General features: G+C 42.9%; 1 protein-coding gene across 1 annotated transcript in view; it reads left to right on the top strand.

The window, feature by feature from the left end:
- LOC126234715 (solute carrier family 22 member 7-like) overlaps window positions 1-12,752 on the top strand; it is a 214,088-nt gene that overhangs the window by 97,628 nt on the left and 103,708 nt on the right. Inside the window, exon 3 of the mRNA XM_049943463.1 lies at window positions 10,454-10,641. Within this exon, the coding sequence (XP_049799420.1) occupies window positions 10,454-10,641 (188 nt within the window). The remainder of the gene's footprint in view (window positions 1-10,453; window positions 10,642-12,752) is intronic.

The following is a 12,752-nucleotide window of genomic DNA, read 5'->3' as shown; positions in this document are numbered from 1 at the left end:
GTTTGACTAAATGAAACCGGTGAAATGTCGTCTGATTTGCTGTCATTAGTACTTTCAATAGCATCAATACGACTGGCCAATTCATCATATTTTTCAGTCAGTATTTTTGCCTGATCATCGTTTTTAGAATCGGACGCATTAATCTGTTTTTCCAACTTACGTGTAATTTCGTTCAGTTTTTTAACGTCAGCTTTGACGACATCGGAATCCTGTGTTATTTCTAATTCTTCAAATCTGTCCGTCACTGTCTGAATATCTGCTGTGTGTGTATCTGTTTTTGATTTAAGATCAGAAATTTCATCACGTAATTCCGCGTTCAACTGTTCGATGGTATTCATTTTGTCCGAAACTGTGGCAATATTATTGTCTACGTATGTTTTTGCCTTCGCAAACATTTTACGTTTGTCTTCCTGTCTCTGAGCAGTGATTGTTTCCATTACTTGACGTTTTACTTTATTTTGATCATCAATAAATTTGCGGAAACGCGTATCACTGTTCTGTATGTGAAGACTAAGACGTTCGTTAATCTGTGTGTTCTGTTGTTCGAATTTCGCATCAATCTTTTCATCCATTGTGCGCGAAAGTTCTACCGTCATTGCTTTAAACTCGTCGCGTAATTGTGTAGCTTTTTCAGAGCATTGTTTAGCGACTCCGCTAATTTCGTCTCTGAGTGTTTCTGTTGCAACTGTTTGCAATTCCCTTAATTCCTGAGCAACAGACTTAATTTCTTCGCTACTTTTTCGTGAACAAGCCTCAATTTCCTCGCGTAACTGTTCCTTAGTGTCATGGCACTGTGCGGCAACGGCTCTAATTTGGTCACTAAGCTGTCTGGAATTGTTGTCTAATTTTTCATTTAACTGTCTGGAATTGTTGTCTAATTTTTCATTTAACTGTTCGTTCTGTTCACTAAGTTTGTCTTGTTTTTCACTCTGTTGTCTGACCTGTTCACTAACTTTGTCTTGTTTTTCATTAAACTGTTTGTTCTGTTCACTAAGTTGTCTGAAATTTTGTTGCAAAAATGCCATAATTGGATCCGATAAAAAATTAGCATTTCTGCTCTCTGTGTTAATCAATGCTGGATCTGGAATTGTCTCATTTTGTGTAACCATTTGGTTATTCTGAGATTCACAAAAAGGTTTGTCAGTCGGATGTGTACCGTCAGACATTATTTCGGAATTAAATAAATCCGGCGTACTTTGTGTACACTGCCCATTTTCATTAGACAAATTTGTCTGTTCGTTACTTGAATTTTCCAAACCGGTTGTGTTAAGCTGGGCAGCGCTCATTACAACAGAGCGTCCCTCGTCATCGATTGTCGTCAAATTAACAGAGGAGACAATTGAGTTCTCTTGTTCATCATTAGGGTAAAAGTCGTCATTCGCGATTGGAACGCACTGACTGTTAGTGAACACAGCATTGTCATCATTACACTGCGTGTCACTAGTACTATTGGTCACGTTGTTTAAGTCGGTAATTTCGTTCATAATGCCTCGCGATACACTATTCACTGTCTTTCGCGGCATTTTCACAATAGACACAATTAATCACAAAACAAATAAGCACAATTACAAAAGCAACAAACAAAATACAACAGAGCAACGAATTGCCGATGATCTGAGGAAAAAAGTCACAAGATTAGTAAAAGCGTTGCGCCAAATCCTAATTATATCTAAGAAATAAGAGCAGATATCTGACTGTTTTTCAAAAGATTCTCTACGAAATACGATCCTGGACCGGGTGTCGCCAAGTGTAACCTCCCCGCAAAAATATTCGAAGACAATATTTATTAGAAATGGAGCAAAAATATTAATGACAAAGACAATTAAACAAAATTTAGCAATCTGACTCAAGTATAAGTTCTCCACACAAAATGTAAGATAATCCCATGATAATGAAACTACAGTGATAATCAAAACTCAATTTAACCGAAATGTCGGTCTTTGGCCCTGTGCAAAAATCAGAATTAATTTCTTACCTCAGTATGACTGCATGTCAAAATTCTGCTCTTATTCTGCGCCACAGCTTGCAGTAGATGCATCGCAATAACTAATTTTTTTTTGAAGTTAATTGAAATTTTTTTGTTGAAAGGAAATGGAAGGAAATCGAATGATTGTTTAGTTAAAAATTGCTTTGAAATCAGATTATTATTGGGGCGATTTGAAAATTAATTACAACGAATATAGATTAGATTATGTGATGAGCGCAAAGCTGCATGAATACTTATTTAATAAAATTATACCTCATCCTGAATCTCGACCATTGCTGTGCCGACGCCCGCCGACTGCTCTGGGCTACCACTACTCACAGACTCCTAGCACTACTGAGGACTGACTACTACAGACTGACTGACTGCTCGCTACTGCGAGTCGAGCGCAACTGCTCTGGTCAGAGATTCTACAATGTCTCAGCATCGCTGCCGCACAACATACGTGTTTCAACGGTAGCACGATTTCTAATGTCTCGAAATAGGGGAGGGTCCCAGATTTAATAAGCGATTTGGGGTGACATTCATGAAAACGAAAGAGTTTTTCGTTGCCGCGAGATCTTTTCACGAAATTTCAATCACCGACAACTGTTCTGAATGCCAAAACATTATTTCCTCGTGAACTCACACAGGAAGAAATGACCATAGTAATAATGTAATTCAGGGCTCGTAAGAAAAAATTTAAGTGGTCCTTTTTCCCGCACGCTGTTAAAGAGTGGGACGATAGAGAAATAGTCCGAATGTGGTTCGATGAACCATCTGCTAGGCACGTAAGTCTGGATTGCAAAGAAATCCTGTAGATGTAGTCATGTAGATGTAACAACGGAATTATATTGTAATTGCGGCATGTGAGTAACATTTGATTTGAACATCGAAGTTGTTTCCTGTTTATTTATTTTTTTGTTCATTATCTTCAGACATAGACAAACACCTAGGTGCGTTAAATTGATACTGAAATAAAGTGTCGCGCATGGTCCACTAACAATAAATTCTTAACTACTTGTTATGGTACTGCAGTATCTGTCAGCGTCTTCAGAAGTGGACATCGCATACGACATTCCTAAGGTGTTCATAAGTGGATATTGCAGACGACTTCGAACAAAATTTGTAGCTTCGTAAAAGTTCTGTGATCAAACGATCTGAGTTGCTGGCGAATACATTTTATCCTCATTAGACAGTATATATTATCATTATGCATGAGGTGAAAAGGGTTTCGCCGGGTCCGGTGGCCGAACGGTTCTAGGCGCTTCAGTCACGAAACGCGCGGCTGCTTCAGTCGCAGGTTCGAATCCTACCTCGGGCATGGATGTGTGTCATGTTCTTACGTTAGGTAGGTTTAAGTAGTTTAGGTCTATCGGACTGATGACTTAAGGAGTTTGGGCGCATAGTTCTTAGAACCATTTTTTGACCTTCCGCGTAGATCATCTTTACATAAACGGCCGTATCTTTAGACTGCGTTGACATAGAAGCTCACTTTTTATGCCACCAAGGGACCGTATAATGCAGGAAGTGCGATACATTTCCGCTTACTATGTCTACCCGTACTCTAGGTAAACGGATTTTAAGGGTTGGGTAGACAGATAGACTGTCAAGAAAGTGAGACTAGTAGGATTCCACTTTTACCGATTTAGGTGACGAAATCCTAACAACGAAGATAGCTACGACACTTAATGAAGATGAGGGTCGCATAAATAATTAATAGTTGCAGTCGATACTTCAGGATATTAACCGTAGCTACGCTTTCGATCCAAATCACGTTTACAGGAATGCAAATAAAATCCATTTGCCTACACACATGGTAATTCAGATTCCAGTATTAATGTAACCGCGTTTTAGATGTACGAGCATTCCCATTGCTAGCTAGCTTAAGAAACATTTCGGCTAATGAACGTTTTCTGGCGGTGGCGAGTCTAATGGAGAATTCTAAACATTGTAGAATACGTTTGCCAGCTATGTATCTGTTTATTTCTTAGGATGCTGCAGAATTATCCTACTAAATTAACTCGCTAATTACAGTATTTTGTTATTTCAATAAACATCCCGAATGATTGTCACATAAGCGGTGTCATGGAGGTAGAAAATTCATGTTTTTGAGTCCAGAAAGCTCTATGCAGCAAAAACTGCAGATCATTTGGCCATTTTCATTGCGAAATTGCCGGCTTCTTCATGTCTAGGGTAATAATAGAGGGCTGTTTGAATGGGTTGTGTGCTACCGTAGTGAAAGGTGTTTATTACTGCAAGGGAGGTCTGGTTCGTTTTCGGTTCTAATCTAGATGGAGGCAGATAGACTATCAGTAAAGCAATTTTAAGAAATTCTCGCACCCCCAATACGTTTTATTGCTACCTTTACTCTGTACCGGCGCCCTGTAGATGTCAATATGAAACTCTTGTAGAATTTCATACTTGTTACTGCCTACTTTTTCCTCTTCTGTCAATAATTTAATTGACTTAAGCGTGGCACTGAATGATTTTTAACTGAATTTCCTTATGAATCTTCACGCATTGCTAAATTTGCACACTTTCATGGTAGTTCAGCAACGGTAATCCAGTATGACTGGTCTGAACGTTGATACTGACCGTTTCGCGGCCGAATGCGCATAATATTTTGCTAATTCGTAACGATCTAGGGGTACTTTGTCCTAGTGAAACAGTTATGTTATCTCGACAAGCTGAAATTCATTTTCATAAGTACAGTTCATACTAATTAGCGTTTCTTCTTTCATTGATACCTTATATTTACGTGTTGTGTTTAACACACAAATCAGCATTAATATAGTCCTGCACATGATTAAAAACAGTCTGACAAAGTTCGGATGGTTTGTGAATTTCACGCCTGTGCATAGTATGTTGGTAGCACTTTGTGGCCTTCCCTGTTATGTTGTGTAGCACACTTTAAAGCTGTGCGGATCAGCATAATGAAAAGGCGAGGGGAATCGCTCGTTTTGTCGACGACTGTACCTCAGCGTAAAAGCAATGACATCACGAAGAAACTGGTGATATTCTAGTTCTACTGCGTACGTATCACTTGTGGTAACGGTAGGTATAACATTTGCTTTTCTTCGTTAAAAAATCCACAAGAGGCTGACGAGATGCACTACACAAGATTTAGCTTTAAATTTGGAAATTTGTGGTAAGGATATGGGACGTAACTGCTGATGTCATCGGTCCCTAGGCTTACACACTAATTAAACTAACTTAAATTAAGGATAACACACACACCCAAGCCCGAGGTAGGACTCGAACCTCCGACGGGGGAGCCGCACGAACCGTGACAAGACGCCTCACACTGCACGGCTACCCTGCGCGGCATTTAGCGATAGGGAGCGATGAAATTGGCGTATTGTAAGATGTAGGAGAAATCAGTGTCTCAGCATCAGTTACGGGTCATATTGGGATGGATCGTTTGGTGAAGCGATGTCTTAGATATAAGACGTTTGCAGATGCGTGACGTCAGTTACTGAGGCGCGTTTGTAACTACTAAAGTTATTTGAAATTTTTGGGGCCACATGTCTATTGACGTAAATTTTTTTGTGTTAACTAGTAACTTCTTCCACAGTCGATATGGTGGGCTTTGAATAGCGGCCTGATGCTCAGAACTTAGTAAATTCTCGAACACATTCTCGAATCAATCTGTCACTGCACTTAGCAAAAGTGAGTGAAACGTTTTTATTCGCTACACAGTACCCACACTCTGTTAAGGACGTTTTAATTTGGACAACGAATTCATGCCTGCAATTCAGTCAGTTATCAGGAAGTTTCCGCAACAACATTAAAAACAGTATTCGGGCAGTGCGAGATGTGTGTGACCGCCCCGTCGACACCATCGTATCCACAGAACTTTTGAGTGGATCACACACCTTATGAAGCCCTTGTATCACCCAACTGTGTTTAGAAGAGTGGTAAGCTTGCAGTAAGCACGGCTGCCTTTATTTGATCTCTGCTTCCTTCACACATGCAGCTCCTGAATATTTGGTTTGCTGATTATTCCTGCATAGCTAAAAAAAAAAAAAACGAAACCTGATGAATTCTGTTTTTACTGGAACAAAAATTCTAGTCTGAGATACACAGCTATGCACGTGACTCTTGTTTTACTACCAGAAGACGTTTCGGCCCAAATCACACTGTCAGATACAGTTTTTCGTTGTTTCCTATTTTATCTTCAGGTTGAAAGCCTGCCCATCTATTTGAACCTACGAATCTATAAGAAATTACGACCCCGGTTTTTATGCCCTTAAATATTACACTTTATATTGAATCGGACCCATATATGAATAAATTCAATCTGACTGAAAATATTAAAGTTTTGGAGTGCTTAGAACTTTAGAAAAGCGGAACCAAGTAATAAAAAGGGGAGGAGGAGGGATTTAGCCAGGGTTAAGCAAGACTGAAATTAGAATTCTCTCTGTAGACCTCATGAAGCTACTAAACATGCGCGTAACGGAATTGCATCTTGTAGTTACTATTCGTGCAATCCAAGTGTTTTTTAAATCTGTGCCCTACTTCTCGGCTAGTGTGGCAGCGGGCGTTGTATCGATGTCTCCGTCTCCGCTGGCTCATGTCTCGAGTTAATTGCAGCACAAACTTTGGTACATAACTAAACATTTTATTTAATAAAACTGCCGTCTCTGCTCAAGACAGGTCATTTCTTCACAGCTTACAATACATTTAAAATGAATGTGGTACGTTTTGAGAACATGGCTCTTGAGTGAATTCGTGTGGAAGTATGGAACATGTGGAAGATTAACTTGAACAAAGATCAGGAAATGTGATAACATGCTCATAAAAATCTCAGTTATACTCAAAGTATTATAATGAAAAGTATTTGAGTACAAGATAACATATTTCATATAAAAATAAAGGGCTATTTGAAAAGAAGGAACAAATTTCAAAAATTTTTTGCTTCCAAACTACAAAAGATACAAACACAATTTCAACTTTCCTGGAAAGACAAAAGTTAAAATTTTTCTGCATTAAATGTTGGCACCATTTGTTACACGACAAGTATCAAAATGGTGGCTCATTTTCCGCCACACACGAAGCACCTGGTCTCTCGTTATCGAATTCACAGCTTCAACAGTGCGATGTCGCAAACTTGCAAGAGTGTCAGACGGGGGATACAAACGTGGTCTCTCACGTAACCCCACAGATAAAAGTCGCAAGGTGTGAGGTCTGGAGATCCGGGAGACCACCTGTGATGAAGTTCATCTTTTGATCCTTCTCCTCCAAGCCAACGTCCTGGAATGGTGTCATTCAGGTAACGTCTGACGTGCTTATAGAAATTCTCTATGCAAATCCAGTATGCTGGATTGGAAGAGGAGGAACAGAAGATGAACTTCATCGCCGATAACCTCCCAGTTCTCCAAATCTCACACCTTATGACTTTTATCTGTGTGGTTACGTAAAAGACCACGTTTTTATCCTCCTCACCTTTCTGATATTGGTCGTTTAACGCACGGTGCTCACATTGCATGCATAGAAATTTGAACTTTTCTCTTTCCAGGAAGGTTGGAATTGTGCTTGTATCTTTTGTAGTTTCGAAGCAATAAATGTTTGAAATCTGTTCCTTCTTTTTGAATAGCCCTATATACACTCCTGGAAATGGAAAAAAGAACACATTGACACCGGTGTGTCAGACCCACCATACTTGCTCCGGACACTGCGAGAGGGCTGTACAAGCAATGATCACACGCACGGCACAGCGGACACACCAGGAACCGCGGTGTTGGCCGTCGAATGGCGCTAGCTGCGCAGCATTTGTGCACCGCCGCCGTCAGTGTCAGCCAGTTTGCCGTGGCATACGGAGCTCCATCGCAGTCTTTAACACTGGTAGCATGCCGCGACAGCGTGGACGTGAACCGTATGTGCAGTTGACGGACTTTGAGCGAGGGCGTATAGTGGGCATGCGGGAGGCCGGGTGGACGTACCGCCGAATTGCTCAACACGTGGGGCGTGAGGTCTCCACAGTACATCGATGTTGTCGCCAGTGGTCGGCGGAAGGTGCACGTGCCCGTCGACCTGGGACCGGACCGCAGCGACGCACGGATGCACGCCAAGACCGTAGGATCCTACGCAGTGCCGTAGGGGACCGCACCGCCACTTCCCAGCAAATTAGGGACACTGTTGCTCCTGGGGTATCGGCGAGGACCATTCGCAACCGTCTCCATGAAGCTGGGCTACGGTCCCGCACACCGTTAGGCCGTCTTCCGCTCACGCCCCAACATCGTGCAGCCCGCCTCCAGTGGTGTCGCGACAGGCGTGAATGGAGGGACGAATGGAGACGTGTCGTCTTCAGCGATGAGAGTCGCTTCTGCCTCGGTGCCAATGATGGTCGTATGCGTGTTTGGCGCCGTGCAGGTGAGCGCCACAATCAGGACTGCATACGACCGAGGCACACAGGGCCAACACCCGGCATCATGGTGTGGGGAGTGATCTCCTACACTGGCCGTACACCACTGGTGATCGTCGAGGGGACACTGAATAGTGCACGGTACATCCAAACCGTCATCGAACCCATCGTTCTACCATTCCTAGACCGGCAAGGGAACTTGCTGTTCCAACAGGACAATGCACGTCCGCATGTATCCCGTGCCACCCAACGTGCTGTAGAAGGTGTAAGTCAACTACCCTGGCCAGCAAGATCTCCGGATCTGTCCCCATTGAGCATGTTTGGGACTGGATGAAGCGTCGTCTCACGCGGTCTGCACGTCCAGCACGAACGCTGGTCCAACTGAGGCGCCAGGTGGAAATGGCATGGCAAGCCGTTCCACAGGACTACATCCAGCATCTCTACGATCGTCTCCATGGGAGAATAGCAGCCTGCATTGCTGCGAAAGGTGGATATACACTGTACTAGTGCCGACATTGTGCATGCTCTGTTGCCTGTGTCTATGTGCTTGTGGTTCTGTCAGTGTGATCATGTGATGTATCTGACCCCAGGAATGTGTCAATAAAGTTTCCCCTTCCTGGGACAATGAATTCACGGTGTTCTTATTTCAATTTCCAGGAGTGTATTTTCATCAGGCCATGAGGCTTTATACAGGGTGTTACAAAAAGGTACGGCCCAACTTTCAGGAAACATTCCTCACACACAAATAAAGAAAAGATGTTATGTGGACATGTGTCCGGAAACGCTTAATGTCCGTGTTAGAGCTCATTTTAGTTTCGTCAGTATGTACTGTACTTCGTCGATTCACCGCCATGATTTCATACGGGATACTCTACCTTTGCTGCTAGAACATGTGCCTTTACAAGTACGACACAACATGTGGTTCATGCACGATGGAGCTCCTGCACATTTCAGTCAAAGTGTTTGTACGCTTCTCAACAACAGATTCGGTGACCGATGGATTGGTAGAGGCGGACCAATTCCATGACCTCCACGCTCTCCTGACCTCAACCCTCTTGACTTTCATTTATGGGGGCATTTGAAAGCTCTTGTCTACGCAACCCCGGTACCAAATGTAGAGACTCTTCGTGCTCGTATTGTGGACGGCTGTGATACAATACGCCATTCTCCAGGGCTGCATCAGCGCATCAAGTATTCCATGCGACGGAGGGTGGATGCACGTATCCTCGCTAACGGAGGACATTTTGAACATTTCCTGTAACAAAGTGTTTGAAGTCACGCTGGTACGTTCTGTTGCTGTGCGTTTCCATTCCATGATTAATGTGACTTGAAGAGAAGTAATAAAATGAGCTCTAACATGGAAAGTAAGCGTTTCCGGACACATGTCCACATAACATATTTTCTTTCTTTGTATGTGAGGAATGTTTCCTGAAAGTTTGGCCGTACCTTTTTGTAACATCCTGTATAACCGCCGGATGCAATAGGCAAAAGAAAATCATTACATATTAGATATTAATACCTGAAACATTATTTCAACCGTATATTCTCAAGACGCCTAGTGCGCGAACGAAGACCTAACATTGACGACATGGAAGAGAACTGCAAAACATATCGGGGAAAGAGATCAGATGCACCACAATTTGAAAAGCTACTAGTGTACAGTCATGTGAACGCAGCACAAATGTTCAGAGTCAGCAACAGACAGACCATAACTCAAAACGAAGTCAGATAAATATGCACCTTTTCACAATCACAAGACAAAGTTTCACTTCAGATCGACACTCCGTCATCACGACAGTAGGCAGAAGAGAGTGTCTTTGAGACTCTATCGTTGTAATGTGCCCACAGCTGATTTTCGGTCTTTATGTTTGCCTAGCCCTTTCCCTAGGAGACAATAGTCGACAATGTCCAGACCATTGCTTTCGTCGAGAAGCGCGTTTAATGCAATAGCCTTAAAAACTGAAATGTAGAACGTTTTGTAAAGACAGTAAATAGCAATTTCCGGTAAAAATGTGTATATTCTGGATTATCTGTGTTTTCGTTTGTTCATAAACTTGCGGATCAGCATTAATTCGAAAGTCAGGAGCTTGTATTTGATTAGTTTTCTTGTATGCTTTTTGCAGGCGGGAGGATTTGGCCGCTTCCAGAAGCGCTTTCTGTTTATCTACAACTTCCTGCTGCCATGTGCCATGGGGATGAACTACGTGAACATCGTGATGGCGCTCACTGCCCCCGACCACTGGTGCCATGTTCCAGGCAGAGACGAGGCAAACCTCACCGTCGACCAGTGGAAGACGCTCACCTTGCCCAGGTACGCTACGACATTTTACGTCAGCTTTTTCTTCCAGTTAGCGTATGTCCCATAGTCTCCGACAAACATGAAATGAAAGTCGCAGTAAACAGTCCATTTTTGGGAATGTTATTGCAGTCTTTCTTTAAGAATTACTAGAATTACTTGTCATTTAGCAGGTCCCTGGAACTTTTAAAGTTTATTGTCTAACTTCCATCGCGTCAAATACCCACCACCAAAGACACTTTATATCATTTATACTACTTAGTAATCTGTTCTTCTGACAAATACCTGTCTGCGAGCTGTGCTTCTATACCCCTTTACTACTGTGTCGCATTTGACTATCGTATGGGATCATAGACAAAAAAGAAATGAGGCGTCCTTCATTTATAAGGGGTTGGGTTGTTTCGGGAAGGAGACCAGACAACGAGGTCATCGGTCTCATAGGATTAGGGAAGGATGGGGAGCGAAGTCGGCAGTGCCCTTTCAGAGGAACCATCCCAGCATTTGCCTGGAGTGATTTAGGGAAATCACGGAAAACTTAAATCAGGATGGCCGGACGCGCGATTGAACCGTCGTCCTCCCGAATGCGAGTCCAGTGTCTAACTGATGTGTTGGCAGAAGAGCCAACACCGTGTTGCTAGAGGAGGCCGAAATGCAAGCGTTTAAACTCACGCAGACTGGCGTGAGGTCTGGAACAGTTAAAGGAGTTATAGTAGCCAAAAATAGTACATAGCTTCTGGAATACTTAACTTTAATCCATAATTGGAGAACATCGCTCTTGATGATACATTAATTACAATCTCAATATAAACTGGTAATGGCGCCTTGCTAGGTCGTAGCAAATGACGTAGCTGAAGGCTATGCTAACTATCGTCTCGGCAAATGAGAGGGTATTTGTCAGTGATCCATCTCTGGCAAAGTCTGCTGTACAACTGGGACGAGTGCTAGGAAGTCTCTCTAGACCTGCCGTGTGGCGGCGCTCGGTCTGCAATCACTGACAATGGCGACACGCGGGTCCGACGTATACTAGCGGACCGCGGCCGATTTAAAGGCTACCACCTAGCAAGTGTGGTGTCTGGCGGTGAGACCACACTAACCACTGCGCCACCTCGCTCGGTGGTATTTATAAGGTACTGTGCCATCAGGCTTCTGACTTGCCTGATTCGGCGATTCGGCCCTCCAAGAATTTCACTCCTTGGCAACCTCTTCATCTCAGAGTAGCACTTACAACGTACGTCTCCAATTATTTGATGGATGTATTCCAATCTCTGTTTTCCTCTGCAGTTTTTACCCTCCACACTTCCCTCTAGTGCCATAGAAGTTATTCCCTGATGACCTACCATACTGTCTCTTCTTCTTGTCAGTATTTTCCTTTCCACGTCGATTCTGCGGAGAACATCTTCATTCCTTGCCTTATCAGTCCACCTAATTACCGGCCGCTGTGGCCGAACGGATCTAGGCGCTTCAGTCTGGAACCGCGAGACGGCTACGCTCGCAGGTTCGAATCCTGTCTGTCTGGATATGTGTGATGTCCTTAGGTTTAAGTAGTTCTAATTTTTAGGGGACTGATGACCTCAGATGTATGTCCTATGGTGCTCAGAGCCACTTGAACCACCTAATTTCCAACATTCTATTATAGCACCATACATCAAATACTTCGATTCTCTTCTGTTCCGATTTCAACCTGTTCATGTTTCACTACCATTCAATGCTGTGCTCCAAACGTACACTCTCAGAAATGTCTTCCTCAAATTAAGGCCTATGTTTGACACTAGTAGACTTCTCTTGGCAGGAATGACCTATCCGTCAGTGCTGGTCTGCTCTTGATGTCCTCCTTGTTCCGCCCATCATTGGTTATTTTGCTGCCTAGGTAGCCGACTTCCATAACTTCATCTACTTCGTGATCTCAGTCCTGATTTTAATTTTCTCCCCTGTTCTCATTTCTGCTACTTCTCATTACTTTCGTGTTTCCTCGATTTGCTCTCAGTCCACATTCTGCACCAATTAGACAATTTATTCCATTCAGCAGATGCTGTAATTCTTCTTCACTTTGACTGAGGATAGCAGTGTCATTGGCAATCTTATCATTGATATCCCTTCATCCTGAATTTTAATTCAATTCTTGAACC

The sequence above is a fragment of the Schistocerca nitens genome, chromosome 2, assembly GCF_023898315.1.
Source record: "Schistocerca nitens isolate TAMUIC-IGC-003100 chromosome 2, iqSchNite1.1, whole genome shotgun sequence".
In the NCBI taxonomy this organism is placed as follows: domain Eukaryota; kingdom Metazoa; phylum Arthropoda; class Insecta; order Orthoptera; family Acrididae; genus Schistocerca; species Schistocerca nitens.
This window is presented reverse-complemented; position numbering and strand designations above follow the sequence as displayed.